General features: G+C 40.1%; 1 protein-coding gene across 2 annotated transcripts; it reads right to left on the bottom strand.

Annotated features, from left to right (window-relative positions):
• Window positions 1–65: 65 nt before the first annotated feature.
• LOC138964517 (ras-like GTP-binding protein RHO) lies at window positions 66–21831 on the bottom strand. Of its 2 annotated transcripts, none has more exons than XM_070336496.1 (3): window positions 21699–21831; window positions 20150–20318; window positions 66–2604 (listed from the first exon to the last, which is right to left on the bottom strand). In XM_070336496.1, the coding sequence occupies exons 2-3, from the start codon at window positions 20303–20305 to the stop codon at window positions 2182–2184; spliced, it is 579 nt and encodes a 192-aa protein (XP_070192597.1). In that variant the 5' UTR covers window positions 20306–20318; window positions 21699–21831; the 3' UTR covers window positions 66–2181. The 2 variants fall into 2 exon arrangements, with proteins under 2 accessions (XP_070192597.1, XP_070192596.1); XM_070336495.1 differs by lacking the exon at window positions 66–2604 and adding an exon at window positions 9259–9826.
• Window positions 21832–22343: the final 512 nt, after the last annotated feature.

Raw genomic sequence — 22343 nt, 5'->3', positions numbered from 1 at the left:
CAGCATTAATGTCCTTTCTTTCTGCCGTTCAAACATCCCATCTGGTAAAAACAGACAGCAAAGACTTGCAATCATAAATTTATTACATTATTGAGGGGAAGTAAGAGAGGCAAATGTTACAAAGTCTGAATAGGTTTCAGAGAAAGCGGGTCGATCAGAAACAGTCAAAGAAGGTAGGAGGAAGAGGGTACAAACCACTGATTACATAAGTCACAGGATAGCCTATGCTACAACACTTAACACTTGTACAACAAACTTCTCCATCAAAACACCACCAACACAAACTTCAAGCTAGACAGATGCAAAATAAAACAGTTTCCACAATGGTGGTCCAGAAACAAGCAAGAATGACAAATAAGGCTTATCATACAAGGAACTTCATCACTAGAAGTATAAAATGATCAATCAGAAATGCAAAATGCTGGCTTCTGTTGCCAGCCAAGGTGAATTATCAAGAAACATGTACAGCCGAGGATCTCTGAATTCCATTCACAGTTTTCAAATGACGGTGAGACACTCGCCTTGCGATTGTAACCTTTGACCCAATTCACACTGATGAATTATTGGAAAGAAATGAAGAATGATGCATAACACTATTTTGGCAATCTCCATGCACACACGTCAACCACAGAACAGATACTGGATCAATTTCACTAAAAACAAACAATTACAAAATGCACAATGAGTGAATACCACCTTTGCTTTTACCTGATTCAGCATGAACAGTCTCAAAAAGGAAGACATACAATAATACTAAAGACAATGCAAAACTAACCTCCATATTAAGTATTAAACCTATGTAAACCATCAACTGCAAGTGCTACCTGTGCTTTTCTTTCTGTGATGAAGCCGACTTCAGCTGTAGCTTGCTTTACAAAACATTTTCAAACAATAAATAAATAAATAATTAGAACAAGAGAAAGAAACAAAGATTTGCAATTACATAAAATCAGCCCAGATCTTCAACATCAATACAACCTGACATTATTATATAAAACAGTTGCATACAGTTTCCGTCTTCTCATTATATTTACAAAAAGACCCCTAAAAAGGCTCAACCAATTTTTGCATCAGTACCAGAGGTTTCTGGTGTAAAAAAAAAGAACAATAACTGTCACTAAGCCTACCTATTCCATTATCAACGGTACATGAGCTAGAAGAAAACTGAAGGCAAAATTAATCTAATTCAATTTCAACTCGTCAGCAGTGGTGCTGCAACAGACTTGAGCACAAATTGTGAATCTTATCTACCAGCTTCTACTTTATATAGACTGGGAAAAAAGTGTTTACATTCAGAAAAGAAAAGTTCTATGTAACAAGCACACAAAAAACATAGTCTCAAATAAGATGGCCCAACAGCATTTTCATGAATATCTTTTGTTACCTAAGGTATCAGATCAATGATAATTCCAAAATATGAGAAAAAGAGTTGATCTTTTGACAAAAATGTAATAATACTTAATAGAAAAAATAAAATAAAAAGAAAGCAGGCTATAAAAAAAACCAATCCCTCGCCTTGTCACACCAGGACAAGAAGTTCTGGTTTCTCGACAATTAAATCATAATCCTTTCTAACTCTACAGCTTAGAAATAAAACACAGCCACCCAAACGTGTTGCAGTAAGCAGACGCATAAATAATTCTCAAGAGCAGAAGCACCTCTCTCCACCCCTACTCCCTGTGGGTAAATTGTGTTCCCACGCTCTGAGTATAGGCAGGCCACAGCCCTGGACACTCCAGAGAATGATAAGATTCAGAATGTATGACACTTCCCGTCTACATGAAAAGGTGGAGGAGGCCAGGCCAGGTGAATGAGCAAGGCACGCAATACAGACTACTGGAAGCTTTCTCCCCCACATACCCCCCATGTGAACAGTTAACATTCCACTGACCCTACACAGATTAATGAGAACCAGCTTACGACTGGCAGCAGAGAAATGAGCCGTTGGTGAAAGTCCTGATATAGTCCACTCTGACAGACACTGCGTTGAAGTCCTACAAGAAGCCTGGCAGCGCCGGATGCTGTCCTAAACTTGACCTGGTGGCCAGCAACTGAGCCAGGTGCTTGGTGAAGAATAGTGACAGCAGTGAGGCGCCAGACTTTCCTGAGGCGGTCAACACAGTGTGTAGGGCAGCCAGACCCTTCTGGCTCCAGACTTGACCCGTCCCCTGCGCACTTTGCTCACAACACAATGCAGCCGCCCTTCTTCTTCTTCTTGGTCTGCAAAGCTGCCCGCGTGGCCGTCTCAAACACCTCCCTCACCCCCTCCTTGGTTTTGGCTGAGCACTCCAGGTAGGAGTAAGCGTTGATCTTTTCTGCCATGGCACGACCCTCCTCTGGTCGCACCGGCTCTTGCTTCATCTTCATCAGCTCTCGTTTGGTGTTTTCATCATTGCGCAGATCTTTCTTGTTGCCGACCAGGATGATGGGGACGTTGGGACAGAAATGCCTGACTTCGGGTGTCCATTTCTCAGGGATGTTCTCCAAGCTGTCCGGGCTGTCGATGGAGAAACACATGAGGATGACATCTGTATCGGGGTAGGAGAGCGGTCGCAAACGGTCGTAATCCTCTTGGCCAGCAGTATCCCACAGTGCTAGTTCAACCTGGATGACAACAAAAAGAAACACAAAACTGAGCTAGGCTATGCAACTGCAGCAGCAGGGAAAAAGAATGTACTTACCACAACTGAATTATTCGCCTTACCTCTCATGCTGGTGCACAACATGTAGCAATGGATTCAGTCACTGCAAAGCCTGTCAAATGGTTGTGTGATGTGTCTAGTGTGTTGGCGAAGTGTTTTGTGCTTGTCACCTCTCGCTTTCAGCCCTCACCGCTGGCTAGCACCGTCCTTTTCAGGACAACGCGAAAAGAGAGCAGCTTGCGTCAGTCTCTCCTGCCAGTACATAACCTCTCCACAGCAAGCCCTTTGTAGTGCCTCCATCGTGGCGACAGGCGTGAACTGGGTACCGAAAGGCCCCAGGCTGAACTACAAGGACTCGGAGGAGGTTGGCCCCTAGACGTGTGGCATGCAGGCCCACGGGCATGTGGATACGCCCTGGTGCCCACGAACCAACCCCCAACTATGGGTTAAATAGCCGGGCAGGACAGGCTCGTCAACCCTGGAAGGCAGCTGTCCTAGGAGAAGATCACTCCAAAATTAAAACGAGGGCAGAGGAGGCTCACTATCCCTGCAAGGAAACTCCTCTAGGAGAAGGACCACTCCAAATTTAAACCCACGTAGTACCCCGAAGACGGAAGACATCGGCCATTAGGCGGGGAGCAGACCGGATGTCTACGCTTACTACGACAAATCGTCGAACGCAGAAGAAGAAGTCACTGCAAATAGCCCTCCACTCCAGCTGAATTAGTGCTCCTCAATTGTTTATGAATTTCAGTTTGTTTTGTAACTATGAGCATTGGTCCATCTCATCTATCCAAAGCTTGAATCAATACTATTTAATACACCAGCCTGATCGCCCTTGTCAAGAAAAAAACTAGCTGGGTCAGACTAAAAATCCCGAATCACTAGCCCATCAAGCAACTACTGAACTAGTCAATTTCTGTAGTAGCAGTTTTCAACTGTATAGATGTTCACTTCGCTCAGAAAGAATAAGCCAAAAGCCATTTTCTTTCTCAATGAAAGTAAGGCAGACAGGAAAATCTGATGGAAAGAGTAAACACAGTTTTGTATGGAATGGAAAAGAAAATTAACAAGAACGTTATCATATCGTATCTTTTTAGTCGGTTTATTTCCGAGAATCGCTGTCGGATGTGTACTCATTGATATGTTGTAACTATTTTGCATGTTTGTTTTTCTTTATTCCCTATCAAGTTGATTTATTTATAGCACTAAGAACATGTATAAGAGTGATGTACGTATGTAAAACAATTTTTCAAAGGAGCCCTTCCGATCTCATCTTGCAGATTGTGCGTTAAAAATTTCTTGCTAATTAAAAAATCCTTCTGAGTCAGGCCATGAAAAAAGCACACATGAATTTGTTTTTGATACAATATTTAGATTACTAATTGTTGCGAACTACTTATAATCTCTTCCCTCTATCCATGCAACATCCTTTAAAGACAAAAGGAAGGGAAAAACAAGTCGCGTAAGGCGAAATTACTACATTTAGTCAAGCTGTGGAACTCACAGAATGAAACTGAACGCACTGCATTTTTTCACAATGACCGTAGTCCGCCGCTTGTGCAAAACAGAGTGAAACTGACGAGCCTGTTCAGCGCGGTAGTGGTTTCGCTGTGCAGCATAGCACGCTTTTCTGTACCTCTCTTCGTTTTAACTTTCTGAGCGTGTTTTTAATCCAAACATATCATATCTATATGTTTTTGGAATCAGGAACCGACAAGGAATAAGATGAAAGTGTTTTTAAATTGATTTCGACAATTTAATTTTGATCATAATTTTTATATTTTTAATTTTCAGAGCTTGTCTTTAATCCAAATATAACATATGTATATGTTTTTGGAATCAGAAAATGATGGAGAATACGATGAACGTAAATTTGGATCGTTTTATGAAAAAAATATTTTTTTTACAATTTTCAGATTTTTAATTACCAAAGTCATTAATTAATTGTTAAGCCACCAAGCTGAAATGCAATACCGAAGTCCGGGCTTCGTCGGTTGAAAAATGAGAGCGTGACAGTGCCGCCTCAACTTTCACGAAAAGCCGGATATGACGTCATCAAAGACATTTATCAAAAATATGAAAAAAACGTCTGAGGATATCATACCCAGGAACTCTCATGTCAAATTTCATAAAGATCGGTCCAGTAGTTTAGTCTGAATCGCTCTACACACACACACACACACACACACGCACATACACCACGACCCTCGTCTCGATTCCCCCCTCTACGTTAAAACATTTAGTCAAAACTTGACTAAATGTAAAAAGAAACAATGTGAAACAGAGGAAAAGGGCAGTGTCGGGCGTTCACTTTTTCCGTAGAGAACTTACAGCAACAGTGAAAACCACCATATTTTACAAACAATTTTATTTTTGCAATCTTATTTACTTACTTATTTATGTATTATTCATTCACTTGTATAGTTCCGCACAATTGATCCACTGCACAAACATTTTGCTTTTCACTTACAGTGACAAAATAAGCATCACTCACATACTCATACCGTAAACTTGCAAACAAACTTATTTTAGAGTTCGGTAACCGATTACAAATTCTTAAAATTTAGAAAAGGATATTTAAAAGTGCGCGAGTTATTTAATGTAAACCTGCCACCATAAAAGTTGCCCACAGTGAAGCGCACTATCCCCCCTCTGCCGCTGAAGAGCTCTCAAGGCGGCGTATTTTGCAAGTTGACTATTTTACATTGTATTTCCACCATGTCGACTTTCTTTCGTCAGCAAAGAAAAAAGAGAAGAATGAGGAAGAGAAGAGAGGGAAGAGCGTAGAGAAGAAAGGCAAGAGAAGAGTGATCAGTACAAAAAAGATGCATTTGGCAGCACAAACTTTTAATATTATTGCAAAATACATAAACCATGAAATTGTGATTACAGAGAAAAACTTTCTCAGACAATGAAAAAATATCAAAAGGTTTTGCTTAGTCAAATTTTCTGCGGGTGGTATATTTCAAGAGTTACAGGCTAATGGAAATCTATGCCTTTCCACATTTCTGTTTTATATTCAGGCATGGGAATTGAAAGAAGTAAAAAAGGCCGAAAATCTGTAAGTAATAGCTAAGTCGACGGCGCGAATCGCCTTGCCTTACTAGGGGGGTCCGGGGGCATGCCCCCCCCCCCCCCCCCCCCCCCCCCCGGAAATTGTTTCTCTCCTAAGAACCCAAATGGTGCAATTTGGTGTCATCTGAGCTCCAAGTTTGCCATTAAATTCAGTTTTTAGAACCATTTTTGCCTCCCCCATTTATTTTTTCGGCGGACACTTTTGCTTTTTCGGCGGAACAACAAAATATTTCAGCGGAAATTTGCCTTTCAGCGGACAATTCCCATGCCTGTATATTACACATCCCTTTAAAAGGGTGGGAGTCTAAAAATGAAGGTAAATTTACAGACATTAAGAACAGAAGGGAGGGCTCAACTGCAATTTCATGTGTTTAAGAAGCAAAACAAGCATGCAATTCACTCCTGTTTTTTCCCCCAATTAAGAGATCATGGCATGAATGTCATTCAATGACAATAAAAGGGTCAAAAATTAATTCTACCATGCTTTTAAAATAATTTCTAAATCAAGCCTTATTCTGTAATCAGTGTCACTACTGCAAAGTGGAAGTGACTCACTAATTAAGGAGAAAACATCAATGTTTTTTTCACTAAAACAACCCCACCCTTTTCTACTGACTTGAGAATGGATCTTGTGTCAATTTGATTTAGTTGGATACATTCATTTACCATCTTATAAGATGACAAACAAGGTACAGACACAATCCATACTCGTACACAATGTCCACACAAATTGACACCAACCAGCGTTAAGACCATAGGAAATTTATTCATTTTGTTAGCGATATACATGATATAGCCCACTGCTGAAGAGAGGCAGCCGAGCTACAACATGGATACAAAGAGCTACAAATACACGCAATGAAACAGGTGGAAAATTACCCACGTATACAGATGGTCACAAAATAAGCACAAGCCCACAACTTTCAACTACACACACTTTGATTTAGAAAAACCATCATAGAGAACAGAACCTGCATGATTTTACACGCACACAATTGACAACTTTGTGGAGTTTCAAAGAGGGCAAAAATCAAATGCTTACTATGTGGCTGTATGACCGCTGCTTAAAAAACAAAAAAAGTGTTGCTCTTTACTTTCAAGTTATGTGCTTGTCTGAGTGAATGTTTCACTTCAAAGAGAGAGAGAGCAAGAGAGAGAGAGAGAGAGAGAGAGAGAGAGTGCTGTGTGATATATGATGCAAGGCTTTATGTCTAGAATATGGCCTTACTGAGCCTCAACTTAAGTACAGAGCTGTGGCACGTTGATCAAGCTACATGTATAATGATAAACACACATTCATCCTATTTACAACTGCAGCCATCTTGTCGGAGCAACTTCAAAATGTCAAATCAATGATCATTGATGACCTTGCATGGACAAAACTTTTATACTCAGCCTTACCGGAGGGAAATCCTATCCAAATTCTGCTAACAGCATATGCTTTGTCAAAACATGTTTCTCAAACGGGTACCTTACAGCGGAACGATATTTCTGGGACAGACTATTTAAACACAGCAACAGAGAACCTCAAAATGAACAGCAGTGAGTGACAGTCAGCAAAAGCACCCTGCTGCTTCAGATCAACACACACAATAAAGCCCGTCATTGTACCAGGGGAAAGATAGGTATCAACCCAGAGTGTAAAACACTAGCGTCTGCTTCACATACACTGTACAGACATGTATACAGCAAAGGTGATTCAAAAGGTAAATAGCCCATACATCTGAAGCAGCCTCACTGCAAGGAATTGATGTGGTGATCTTGGAAATGACAGATGGGCATTACAGCAGACAGACAGCAAAATAGGCCCAATGAGCTGGGAATGTTTATAGTATTGCATCAGATGATAAAGTTTTGTGCAAGGGCGTCAATTTTCCAATTCCAATTCACTCACAACTTGGCCACAGCAAACTTGATGCAAGGCATTCGTGAACTAGATTGAAGCTCCAGATTACTGATTAGTGCATGTTGTTTTGGGAGACACAATTGAAATGGACAGGCAAGACAATGCTGAATGTTGGTGTTGTCCGAGTTCTAATTTTACCTACAGCACATGGCTAATCCCTCCTGTAAGTGTGAAAAACAGGACTACCAGTCATTAAGCATGACCACAACATGAAGATCAATGCAAATGATACAGGCATATCATTGCATTCAAAAAATGCCCAGAGTTACCCAGCATGTCATTAATGCAAACCTTGCTCAAGACATTTCTGTGGACTGCATCCAAATATAAGCTTTCCAACTTGTTTCTTCTTGCTGTTTTCATGTGAGAATAATTTAAAATGTATTTATTAGTACAATTAAATCAGTATCATAGAAACAGATACTTGTTCTGCTTGTAAGTTATGTCAACAGATTCTTCTTGTGCACATAAAACAATGTCCAATTTCTCATACGTAACAAAATAAATGCGCAAAAGCTTCTATGTACACAATCTTAAAAAATAAGACAAAAAGATAAACACGGGATCTGACGCACAATGAGATGGGAGTATCAGTACAAAAGGCTTTGCAGTTGCACAGATGTGGGATGAGGAGCTGGCCAGCAGAGACAAGTGACCTTTTCCAGCAAAGAGTGTGCCCCTTTTGTGGAACACAGCTGCAGCAGCAGTATGCCAAAAAATGCAACTGCAATCAAATTATCAATACAAAGGACAGGTCTTTTCTGGAAGTTAGATATCTGTGCATAGAGACGGCGTGTGCTGAAGCACAATGTGCAATTTTGTGATGCCCAGTCCCCTAAAACCAATCTTCTTCCACTTAATTACAGCTTGATGCCAAACTGGCTTCTCCGACACATGCAAATCACAGGAAGTGATGGCGAATTAAGCTCTACAGCTTCAAGAAAAGAGAATTGTCTGAAAGTTAAGAAGGCATAACAAGTTATACTCAAATATAGTCCTGCTATTTATGTCACGAAAGGCGTCATAATTCAGCCTGAATTTAAAGTCTAAGCTTCTGCTGCGGACAGAACGTCTTATCCACACTTGTCCAAATTGATTCAAAAGTTGACACAAAGTTCCTGTGTATCTGTGCGATACATGATAGATTAGACTTCTTCCAAAAGATTGCTATTCAAGAATCTGAATCATGTACCGTATGTTCATCATTTACAGGGGTTAGACCCACGACTGAAAAAACTATTGAAGTTCGAAGCTAACTTAAGTTCAAAGATGTTGACAGAATTGATCCCTGTCTGCTGTTGACAGAATTGATGCCAAGCTAGCCAGCTCTCCTTCCTCCACACCCTGAAGTAAACTTTAACACACAACAGTGACCGGCTTGCGACCAGCACCTTTCTGTCTCTCCAACAATATAAAAAGTCAATGTAATGATAATAAAACAAAGTCCAGTCAGAGAAGAGTAACTAAGGTGTTGGAAGCGTGGTGTGAGTGCGACTTGACAGATGGTTCAAGAACCAGGACAGTCAACGTTACAGGAGCTGTCTTTGTGCCACAGCAGTGCTGGAAAATGATGCCGCTCAGACCCTGTCTCTTTTCTCGACTTGAGACACCAATAGCGAGGCCAATGGGTGACTGAGCGTCACACCAAATTCTGATGGACCCCCAAACTCTTTCCTGTGGCAGTGTAGACACAGACAGGTTGACGAGACTAAGAAGGAAAGGTCAGTTGATGATCGCTGCCCCACACCACGTCCCAGATTGCTAGCTTGCCCCCTTCTCAAAGCACCGTGCATTTGCTTTTCCTCTTTTTCTTTGTGGTGAGTGCTGACCGAGTGGCCTGTTCGAACACCTCTCGTACGCCCTCTTTGGTTTTGGCTGAGCATTCGAGGTAGGCATTGGCTCCAATCTTGTCGGCCATGCTCCGTCCTTCCTCTGACTTGACGGGCTCTTGCTTCATTTTCTGCAGCTCTCGGATTGTGTTGGGGTCATTGCGCAGATCTTTCTTGTTGCCTACGAGGATGATGGGGACGTTGGGACAGAAGTGCTTCACCTCCGGCGTCCATTTCTCAGGGATGTTCTCCAAGCTGTCTGGGCTGTCAATGGAGAAGCACATGAGGATGACATCGGTGTCAGGATAGGACAATGGTCGCAAGCGATCGTAGTCTTCTTGTCCAGCTGTGTCCCACAAAGCAAGTTCCACCTGGAACAAATACAAAAACAAGCTACATTTAGACTTGAAGTTGAAACATCAAGGCAACCCATTTTTCTAAACTGTCATCTTCTAGTAATAATAATATGAATCAAGCCGAAATATGCTTCCTGATTAATGAAGCTGATAGTATGATACAATGATAGTTTTTATCCTTTTATTTGACAGTATCAGTAGCAAGAGCCATTCTTAGAGATGTTCACACAGTGACTCCATAAGACGTGTCCTAAAAAGTAAAACAGTTTTCTGCAGAATAGACGAAATCAGGAAATAATTGTGCCTGGGTTGTATTGGCTGTGAAAGAGGGAATATCCTTACATTCAGTGAGACAATTTATCCACTAATGCTCCTGTCCACATGTTTCAGACACACACCCTTGCTAGTGACTGGCTTATGTCACATGGGAAAGTTACATTTTCCTTTGTGACATTGTAGGCTAATCAGTGATTTACACTAGCGAGTGGGCGTGTCTGAAACATGTGGACAAGAGCACATGTAGATTGTTTGTCTCACTAAAAGCCAGGTATTCATTTTTTCACAACCATTACATTTACAAACCCGACAAGAGTTATTTCCGAACATCATTTATTGACAGAAAGGACCACACTTCCTCTGAAAAGTCAATTCCGTACATTTATAATTATTTTAAATCACAGAATTCTCTTTTTAACACTCACAAAATATAGACCTGTTCTTTTACTAACGAACTAAAAGAAGTTTTATTTTATGTTTACCAATAACTCAAGATAAAAATGGCGATGGAAGAAAAATCCAAGCGAGCAGTAACTGCTACAAGTCATTGGTATTAATTGCACACAAACATAGCAACCATTCCAGACGGAATTCTCTGGATTAGTTTTTTGCACATTTAAAATGACATTAGTTGGTTGAACACATCATGCGTTTGTAACAAGCCTTACTTTGCTCAAGGGCAGCCACATTTAACAATCTGACTCTAAGACTGCTTCTCGATTTTTGAACCTTCAGAACCTGAACTGATGTTACAAATAGCACCAATTTAAAATTAATAATGGATACATTAAACACTGAAACAGGCCCAGAACAGAGATGCTATCTTTGATCCCTCGTCAAATTCCAAGGAAAGAAACATCTCAAATGACACTCAAATCAGTCACTTGAAACAAAACCACAGGGAAAACTCCAACAAGATTCACTGTGGATGTGACATGACATGCTATGTCCTATCCTACCCACCAGGTACATGATGAACTTTAAGCTGTTTTCTGGACCAAAATAATGTTGAAATACTATTACCCGGTACTGGGATAGCACAAACTGTCAATGTAATTGCTATTTCCATGCATGGAAGAAAATGAACAGGCACAATGTCTTGAATCACATTTCACCTACAAGACATAAGATGCCTCTTGTGATTGTTTGATGGACATCTGATTAAACTTCACAGTCACCCTCTTAAATGTATGATTATATTTGTAGCCAAATTAAGCATAAGCAATCAAAGGAACATCATGTATTCATGTTTTACAAGAATTCACTAACTTACAAGGCCTAAAAAAAAATAGGTGTGGTTACGGTAACCCGACCTACCCTATTTTTAGGGGCCGACCCTATAACTTTTTATTACATTTGTCCAAAAAAACCAAGAAAACGAGTGCAGAAAACGTAATGAAAGCGAAAGCGCCCGAGTCGCAGACTTATTTCCCTGTCAAGTAGGTTTAATTTGTACACATTAGAAAAAAAAGTTAAAAAAAAAAAGTGATTGCCTGCCTTCCTACCCTATTTTTTTCGGCTATGTTACCGTAACCACACCTTTTTTTTTTTTTGCCCAAAGACTAGTGACTGAAAAGTAACTGCAGTTTTAAGGGCTTGTTATTTCTAGGCCAATTTTCTGTTCAAGCCAAAGCCTGCATGAAGCAAATCCACACCACACAAAAATACTAACTGTGCTACTTTTTTCTCAAAGATGTCTTCCAAAGCAGTGCTCTCAAATTCTCACTCTTTCTGTTACTACATATATGAGCCACACTACTGAATTAACAAGAAAAGCAAATGTTCATATTACTCGGGTATGGCATCAAAAATGAATAAAATGATAGTTTTTCCATTTTTTTCCCACCCGAACTTGACCCCTCTGTGACCTTGAAGATTCGAGTCATAACTACAGGTCATCAAACTCTGAAAGTATGTAAAGTTTCAACGCTGTTACTTCAAACACATTGACAAAAACGAATCTTCCACTCTCACATATATTCGACCCCACTATGACCTTGAAGTATGATGAAAGTCAAGCAGACTTGGGTCATGTCGGACAGCCATCAAAACCTAGTGGTGTAAAGTTTCAAAGCTGCACCTCCCGAACCTTTAAAACAATTGACAATTATCCATTTAATGATCTGTAGACCTTCACATTTGTTGACAGTCAATCTGACTTTGGTCATGTCTTAAGGTCATCAGACCCAAACCTTTAAAAATTAATGTGTTTCAAGTCTCAGAGCTGTAGCTTCAAAAGCGTTGGAGAAATTAACTATTTGACATTACATGACAAGCACTTGACCAGGCTCTGGAAATTTGATGAGGGTCAACGCGAGTTATGTCTTGGGGTCATTTCTTTCTTTATTTGGTGTTTAACGTCGTTTTCAACCACGAAGGTTATATCGCGACGGGGGAAGATGGGATAGAGCCACTTGTCAATTGTTTCTTGTTCACAAAAGCACTAATCAAAAAATTGCTCCAGAGGCTTGCAACGTAGTACAATGTATTACCTTACTGGGAGAATGCAAGTTTCCAGTACAAAGGACTTTACATTTCTTACATACTGCTTGACTAAAATCTTTACAACAAGAAGAGCAAACGCTCGATCGAGTCACTTTCGCAGTTCTGAATATTATATGAGGCATCAGATGGACAGGAAGAAATTGCTATTCACAACACAATGAGTCACGTTCACATAAAATTTGAGCCCGGTCACTTGTATAGTTTCCGAGAAAAGCCCAACGTTAAGTTGTGTGTTGCCGAACAGAAAAGGCTAGTTATCTCCCTTGTTTTTCTGATAACGTTCGTAAAAGGCTACAGATGTAAATACTTTGATGTAAAGAATAATCCTACAAAGTTTCAATCACATCCGATGAACTTTGTCAAAGATATAAAATGTCTAATTTTTCCTTTGACGCTGACCTGTGACCTTGAAAAAGGTCAAAGGTCAACGAAACCATCGTTAAAGTGTAGAGGTCATTGGAGGTCACGACTAAACAAAATATGAGCCCGATCGCTTTGATAGTTTCCGAGAAAAGATATAAAATGTCTAATTTTTCCTTTGACGCTGACCTGTGACCTTGAAAAAGGTCAAAGGTCAACGAAACCATCGTTAAAGTGTAGAGGTCATTGGAGGTCACGACTAAACAAAATATGAGCCCGATCGCTTTGATAGTTTCCGAGAAAAGTCCAACGTTAAGGTGGTGTCTACGGACGGCCGGCCGGCGGACAGACTAACACTGACCGATTACATAGAGTCACTTTTTCTCAAGTGACTCAAAAATTGACTATATTCTATACAAGAAACACTTAACAAGGGTAAAAAGAGAAACAGAATCCGTTAGTCGCCTCTTACGACATGCTGGGGAGCATCGGGTAAGTTCTTCCCCCCCTAACCCGCGGGGGGTATATTCTATACAAGAAACATGCACAACTGAAATTTTACTATTTTAGCATACCGAGCAACAAAAGAAACACGAAAAAATTCGTCATTGTTTGATTGACAAACTCTCCAACAATTATTGAGTTAGAATTATTAAACCACAAAAGTTTGATGAAGGCATGTTTGACCTTGCTTTTGTTTGATTATTTTGATGCTGTGACTGTTTTAACACACGGGACAAGCAGGTTTAACGTTAAACACCAAATGCGCACTCGCAGCACGTGCAAGTGAAACAGGAGAAATCTGATGTGCGAGATGTGTTCACTAATGCATTAGCAACCAAAAGAGACCATGGCACGCTTGCTGCCAGTCTCACTTTTGAAACAGCCAGGATTGACACCACCAAAATGCCAGGTCGATTTAAAGCTGGGGATGATCCAGAAGCGCTGGCATGTGCTTTAAACGTGCATATGTCAACAGTCTAATCACTTTCAGCAATGTTCTGTTGACATTGGAAGCACTGCAGTTATGCAACGCGGTGGATTTTTCGCATTACCCCAATAAGACAAGATCGCAATTTCCTGCCACAACGTCTTCGAGATCGATTCAATATAGCCACTGACACTACCAGGAACATCATTGAAAGCCACCAGTGTCCAATCAGTGGCCAGAGAGCGCGATAAAGACTGACTGAGCAAGACCTCCAAAATGTCGTAAACGTTAAACCTGCTTGTCCCGTGTGTTGAAACAGTCGCAGCATCAAAATAATCACACAACAGCTAGGTCAAACATGCCTTCATCAAACTTTTGTGGTTTGATAATTCTAACTCAATAATTGTTCGAGATTTTGTCAATGAAACATTGCAGAATTTTTTTCACGTTTCTTTTGTTGCTCGGTATATAATTATCAGACCTGGGAACCCCTGTTTTGCACTTTGAGTATTCTCAAACAAACTTGGTGTATTTTCAAAAAAATGAGCGTACTCCACACAGCCGCGGATTTTCATTTAGCTCGATTATCGATTACCGGTACTTTATTAGCTCTCTACTCAAGACTCGGCGCTTTTCTCTTTCTTTCGCGAATCTTCGTTTGTCAACAAGTCGTCGTCGTGACAAGCGTACAGAGAAACATCGGATGTTTCAGGATCTCGCTCGCGCGAGATTTCGGTTTTTTTGTGTCTCGCGATAGTTGGATGAGCGAGAGCCGCCATGTTGTGTTTTCGTCTGCTCGAAATGTGCGCGAAAGTCGTAAATCATCCAAAAAAAGCTTATTCCGGGCGGGACTACATGTGTGCGTTGGTTACAAATTGTGTGTGAGTGATATTTTTCTTCAAACTTTTTCACTTTTCTTCTTTGTTTCACTTGTTTATTCTCGGAGCCGATTTCACCAAATACCGTACTTTCGTTTGCCTGGTTGTTTTGATTGACACGATCCGATTATATTTTTTTCGACGGCGACTAATATAGTGACGTAATCATGTGCCAAAATACTGGATCGGCTTCAGGATGGGCTTGTGAAGAAAAGTAGTCTAGGAATTTTTTCGTCGTATTTTTCCCCACACTGACCGTATTGAGCGTATTCTCGACAATCATGCGTACAAAATACGGCGAAATCGTATGGGTTCCCAGGTCTGATATATATTCCATACAATGACCGCACCAATTATTCACTTAAAATTGGACGTTGTGAATACTGTAGGCAAATGTTTCTTTTTAAATGCAAGTAACACGCGAGCACTCTGCACTGTGATGCGCAGAAAGTTATATCCCCTTCATATATCATTAAACCTCTGCGGGTAGTTAAAACGAATGCACAAGGTTTGTTCCACTGATCAAGCACAGTGCTTCAAAGAATCATTCCTATTGAATCTTTACCCCTACCAGTTAACAGAGGAAACAAATAAACTACAACCACTAACTATAATTATAAAGCAGAAACAACAAAAGACCCCCAGGCTAACTAACTTTGTAACAGCGCTTGAGGAGTTAACTAATTCTTTCAAAGCAGCAACTTGAGCAAGCAGAGCTTTTACTTTTTAGTTTCAGTCTGACACTGACAAAACTACAGGTGATCCTTATTTGGAAATAACTAATAAGTAATATTATCCCCCTTCTTTCCAACTTTCTGTTGCTTGGGTGGTGGGAATGAATATTGAAGGTGTATTGGACAATTTTCGAAAAAGTTGGCACATTACAATTTAATCATCTCTGAAAAATAAGCACACTTTGTAAACACTGAAACAGAAAGTGTGTGCATACCTTTGTCTATAACAACCCTTTCAGTGTTCAACTTTCAAGCCTGGGACTGAAAAATTGGTAATCACGAATCACTTTAATAACAAGGTTGCTTCAAAAGCTCTCTAACTTGAAATATTAAAATCATCCTTCATTAAATAACTACTGTTGATGTTTGCAATCAACATGAATGCTTTCTTCGTCTGGGCTCATTGGCTGAAACTCCCACCTACTGTGGCTACACCAATGTTTTTTTTAATTTGTTATACATGTATGACTGATTCCACCCCGCCATTTAAAGTTACTAGACCTGTCAACTCCAGGTGCACGGAGCCCCCAGGGCTTTGAATCATGCCCCAGGCAGCTATCCCCTGAAGAAATACAGGGAGTCAAAAACTGCATATTTTTTTTATGAATCAATTTTTGACGGCCTCCGGACAGGAATGACTCAATGAGTCACCCTCGACCAGACTCACATCATGAACTAATTATGTAAAACTAAAAAGCCACAAAAAAGCCTTCATGGAATCCTCGGCGAGAATTCTTTCTGTTTTGGGTACTTCACGTCAAGACATTGTGTGTAATGTAAAAGATGGTACATGTGTATGTTGGTCCATTTTGACACACAGCCTTGAGCTCCAGAACGTGTTCATGAGAAATGTTAATTACATTTTTGCAGGAGATGCGAACTGGCAAACCGCATAAAGTTTCGTTTGGCTGGCAACACTAAAGCTCTGTGACGGCATCTGTGAGAAATTTGTTTAAACCTTTGACTGTTTATATCGTAATCTGCGACAAAAAGACAGATCGTTGCTTCAACATGCCGTAACCCCTGCAATGTCTCTTTAAGCAGACATAGGCCAATCTTGCAGGCATGTTTCTATAACCCATGAAACTCTGACATGAATAACAGGATCTTTTCCGTGCGCGCTTGGTCTTGAGCTTGCATGTACACACGAAGGGGGATAAGGCACTAGCAGGTTTGCACATAAGGTGACCTGGGAGATCCAACAATTCTCCATACTTAACCAACCAGACGCGGCCGGAACAACCAACATTCCCATTGACCTGTCAATATAAATGCCAATTTCTCTGAATGCTATTCACAGCAATAGAAAAGGCAATGCAGAAGTTGAACCTGCCTAAAAGTACTAAGGCCTAAAAAAAAAATAGGTGTGGTTACGGTAACCCGACCTACCCTATTTTTAGGGGCCGATCCTATAACTTTTTATTACATTTGTCAAAAAAAAAAAAAAAAAAAAAAAAAAAACGAACTCGTGCAAAAAACGCAATGAAAGCGAAAGCGTCCGTGTCGCACACTTATTTCCCTGTCAAGTACGGTAGGTTTAATTTGTACACATTAGAAAAAAAAGTTAAAAAAAAAGTGATTGCCTACCTACCTACCCTATTTTTTTGGCTATGTTACCGTAACCACACCTATTTTTTTTTTTTGCCTAATGCATACATGTATTGATATTTCAGTTTCAGAACAACAATTCGCCCACAAATCCATAATTGATATCCCCTTTATAATGTAAAAAGTAAGGTGACATTGTTTTATTTTTGAGGCACTATCATTTACATGCTGTCAAATAGAATTATTATGTCAAAAAACAACAACGGGGGGGTTTCTAGTGAATTATGAGGGGTGAAAAACTCATGGAATATGACAAAATTAATCAAATGTGAACATGCATAGTAAAAACTCCACACCATGCAGAAGCAACACCAAATTAACTCAGCAAAAGTTCTCGCATCATCAAACGTTCTTCGTTGCAAACAAAACGACGGTGATTATCAAACAAAAGTTAGGACGAAATAAAGACTCAACAACAAAAATAAACTCAACTCAAAACTACGCTGTGAAAGCAACAAACTGAATTATGTACGGAAAACTAAAATAGCCATGTAAATAAAAGGCAAGGCAACCGCCAACTGCAGGCATCCAAAAGAATTTGCTCAAATTCAGTCAACACCCAAACTGAAAGCATGCAGAATGAAAACTCACCAAGCACACTGTGAAGTCAGACTCAAATCAGCCGACGAAGAAACAAATCGACAAGACACTCAGCGCCTCGACACACAAGCCACGAAGAAACACGAAGAAAAGGTCTTGTGTACAGATTCAATCAAAGAAAAACTGACAACGCAAACGAAGTTTGGCTGGGCCCACGAACCAGCGTAATAGAAATAAAATCACTAAGAAACACTTAATACCAATAGCGATTGTGTAGTTCAATAACCATGGACGGACAATGCAGGTACCAACTCTGCTACTTCACTGATCCTTGCACACAGATAACTAAACAGTACAGTAATTGAACACAATCAAAAAGAAACACAAAGAAAGACACACACAACAACTCAACAAAACAGTTTTTTCTGCGGGAAGCTCCTTGATATGAGCGTACTAAACAGAAAAGTGACAGTCTGCAGCTACACAAAATAATGCAAAAACAAAGACAACGAAAACAAACTGGAAATGTGATTCGCACAATCCAGTTTACCATTTCAAATGATCACGAGCTGATTTACACAAAGTGCTAAGTACAGACCTGTTTACTCTAAACCCGAGGCAAGAGTACTTTCCCAAAAAGTTAGTGTACTTTGCAAGCAAAGCCATATGGGCTAGGGAAAATGTACGCGTGGGTGCAACCGTGTTTGTGTAAGAATAGCATGTCTTGTGAACACCTTCAGAATTTAACTCCTTCCAATACAACAGGGACAAAACAATTTTATTTACCTGTCAGTTTATAGCATTATAACCAGTGTCTTCCAAACAGATTGATGATGAAAAGATGCAGTTCGTGAAATAACATCTGCGGTTGACAGTGGCAAGTTCATTTTTACAATCATCTCAGAAAACATTGCTCCAGCACGGACAACAGCCTTTTCTTCTGGCAGGATTTGCTTTGCGGGAATGAACTTCATAATTCCTTGGCAGCTTTCAGCGGATTTCTTTGCAGCAACCTTGTCCAGGTGAGTTTTGGAACTGCAGTGTCGTTCGATGTCATATTTCTCAGCATGGGCAACGGAGAAATCTGATTTACAATACTTGCAGTGTGCATGACTTTTTCCCATAGTAGACTCCACAATTCCTGGCTCTTTCTTATATTTCTCCAAGAAAATCTGCTGCTTCCGCTGTTTAGACTTCGTACAGTCATCCGAAACTGGCACATTTTACCGCTTCATTTTGCCACGATTGTCCAGATGATCGCACGTGCCAACAACTGAACAAGGTTTCCACAGCTGAAGACTCGCTGTCATGGTTATCTCCCTTCGACCGAAACCGGTATCAGTTGTACCATCCCGTAATCAGCACACCAACACCGGAAAACGTATTCTAGACTTCAGTCCTATGCATATTTTGTGCGTGTGTCGCGTATCGATAATAATTTGGCGTACAAAATACGCCCAAATCGTACTGGTAAACAGGTCTGTAAGTACTAAAACATACACATGTATACAAATTAATCACAATTTGTGTAGTCGGGGAAATCTAACCCACTGAACAAACATATCATCCCTATGACCTGAAGCGATATCGTCTACCAAGGAAAGAGTACCCCCTCACAGACACCATGACAATCTTGCAAGACTAAGAACTGTCACTGTCTAAAAATGTTAAGCGGATTGCTTCTTGTACAGAGGAAACCCCCCCCTTTTAGTTTTAAGACCTCCAAATATTCAACAAAAGCAGACTTAACAAGAGGCGAAGCCTTCAAGGCTCACGTAAGAAATCAACAAACAAGTAACACAAACTCAATCACTCCGTCACACATACACACACAGTAAGCATAGGTGACACTGTGCAAGAAAGCGAGACACTAGATCTAGATCTGTCTGTCTGCATGTAGCCTACTTACAGGGACACGACTGCCAACTAGTCTCGGCCCGCTCAAAATAACAATGACCGAGACTTTCAGTAATTCCTTCGCGTGACGTCTAACCCTCTTACGTCATAATGTGACGTCTTCAAATGACGAAATGTTAAAGTTTCTACCACAGACATACACACGCACGCACGCACAGACAGACAAAGTTACGATCGCATAGGCTACACTTACGTGAGCCAAAAAGGAGGGAAATTGGGTAAAAGGGAGAAAGTCTGAAATTGGAGGGAATCTTAAAAGGGGGTTTCCACTGCAATACAACCCATTCTGACAGTAACAAGTTTTGCAACTTCCTTGGTAAACACATGTTGTTGACTATTGTAAGTGTAAATGTAATAACCTTGCCTCCTCTCTCCAAGAGAACGAGTTCTGTTGCTGTACTATACAATATACAAATCTGGTAAATAAAAGGTTACTCTCTGTATTCCGATTTCCAATTACTGAATTTGAAGCCATGAAGGGAAATGTAAAGCACAGCAATACGAGTAAATTTATCCAATTCATCAAAGTTGAAATTAATGCTGAACTTACACACAGTACATCACTTCATGAGTTTGAAAAAGTATTTACCTGTTTACCATCTACTTCTATATCTGCTACATAGTTTTCAAAAACTGTTGGCACGTAGACTTCAGGGAACTGGTCTTTGCTGAACACGATGAGGAGACAGGTTTTACCACAAGCGCCATCACCCACTATCACCAACTTCTTTCTTATAGCCGCCATTGGCACTTCTTATCTGCAACAAACAAATATAGGCAACATGAACAAAAGCCACAAACTGTTCAACTTCAAGTCAAAGACAACACAAGCATAAATTATACTTGATAAAAACCCAGCCTTTAACAAAATATTGATGACACAGAGAGCGAAAGCATCAATAAATAACGAACAAAAGAACAAACACCAACAATAATTAAAAGTGACAAAACAAGTGAACAATAAAATTTTAAAAATATCAAATGATATACCACTTACCAGCAATAATTTACTTTGTTACCAAAAGAGTTTCAACCAGAATATCCGTCACAGGGACACAACATTTACAAAGACCAACACAGTATGCGTCTTAGTGTAACCACCACCACTTCAAGACTGAAGAAGTGATCATCGAACACATGTTATAAACCCCTACTCTTGGTCTAAAAATACATGTGTGTGGTCCTGTTATTTATAGTAATTACTAATAGTAAAGCAGCATCTTTAACAACCCCTGTCATTGCCATCCAGGACATAAAACGAATATATAATATAAACTACAGAATCACACAAAAGACTACAAAGAATGCAGAAAACGCAGGATTTTGAATGAAATATGCATGCAGTATCAAAGTGACTCATTACAATGGGTTGGAGAACATCCCCTTCCAGTGACCAATCACACACAGAGTTAATGGGTGGGGCTCAGAAGCATTGGGGACAGGCTGTACAAAAGGAGATGTAACCATTTGCAAACCCACCAGCTTGATGCTGTACTTTTTACATTTACGAACGAGTGCAAAGAACCCTACCCAAAGTGAAATACTCTATAAAACAAATAATAACCGAGCCCAGCTCAACAGCAGCTGCTTTCGTTGCACTGTCAATAGCCAAAATAATCTGCTTCCTCTTTACCGACTGCAGACAAATGATGCAGAACAGTAACAACAACAGCCGTATTTACAGTAGTAGACACATCAAACAACAGTAACACAATCATAATACCCTCGACCTACACGGAGGACAGAAAGTTCGACGACGAAAATACTAAGCACGGAAGATTTTGCGGATCCCACCCGGCCCGATGATGTCATCGAAATCAAAATGGCGCCCGCTACAACTTCACGCAAACAGCCGGAATTCGAAAATTTGAACATAAATCCACAAGAAATATGGTCATAATACGATTTCAACACAACTGTCGTTTCGTGCAGTGTGTTATTAGACAAGCGTTTATGTCCCCTCTCCCCAAATACATCCGACAAGACGTACAACAAAATGGATGATCTTAAATGATACTTCCTGGCCAGCCACTCAAACATAAGCTAAAACGTGCCTGTTTTTCAATACAAAATCCCGTCAAACAGTTCACATTTGAGTTTTACGTCTATCAATATGTTTGAAAACTTTTTGCACTTACCTTTCAGTCTATATAATCCTCCCGAGCATGAACAATGTTAGCTGATTTTCCGCTACTAGCTACCAACGGTCAAACCACACCTCATTAGTCAGTAGAGGGGGATCTGGGAAATAGATGGAATTTTGACGTCACGCTAGGACTCTTGGGTAGGCTTGTTCCGGTTTTTTAGCCAATGAAGAAACGACGAGAAAACGAAAGTAGAGGCGTGGATCGACCAACCATACGGAGGCCCATTGTCTCAATGGTAAAAAGTGCATATCGAGGCATTTTTACAGTGCTATAATTACCTTTAAAATTGAACAGCTGTCCTGTAAGTTATGTTGTGTATGTCAAAGTACTTGTACAAGTGTTGTACAAAATATGAAGTTTGTACGATTGATACATTGAGAGTTATTAAACTTTAAAAGTGGGCAAGAATCCAATTTTTTTGAAAACTAGGGAGACTAGGGAGACTGACAAATTGAAAAAGTTAGAACAATTTGATTTTTTCTTATCATTTTATTAGGAGAAATGTTGTTATGAAAAAATATCAAATTTGACCTTAAAAAGTGCATTTTAGAAGTTTTCAGCTAACTGAAATATATATATAACGCGATCCAGATGTAGGCCTATAACACTAAATTCTCAAAAAGCGTACACACGAAA

The sequence above is a fragment of the Littorina saxatilis genome, linkage group LG4 (assembly GCF_037325665.1).
Source record: "Littorina saxatilis isolate snail1 linkage group LG4, US_GU_Lsax_2.0, whole genome shotgun sequence".
Taxonomy (NCBI): Eukaryota; Metazoa; Mollusca; class Gastropoda; order Littorinimorpha; family Littorinidae; genus Littorina; species Littorina saxatilis.
The sequence above is the reverse complement of the archived record's forward strand: the minus strand, read 5'-3'. Positions and strand labels throughout refer to the sequence as shown.

Excerpts from the sequence above, each read along its gene's own strand:
- LOC138964517 (XM_070336496.1), bottom strand. The coding sequence starts at position 20,305 with ATGGCGGCTATAAGAAAGAAGTTGGTGATAGTGGGTGATGGCGCTTGT. Across the intron at positions 2,605-20,149 it reads TAGAAGTAGATGGTAAACAG|GTTGAACTAGCACTGTGGGA; the intron begins GTAAATACTTTT and ends GTTGTCATCCAG.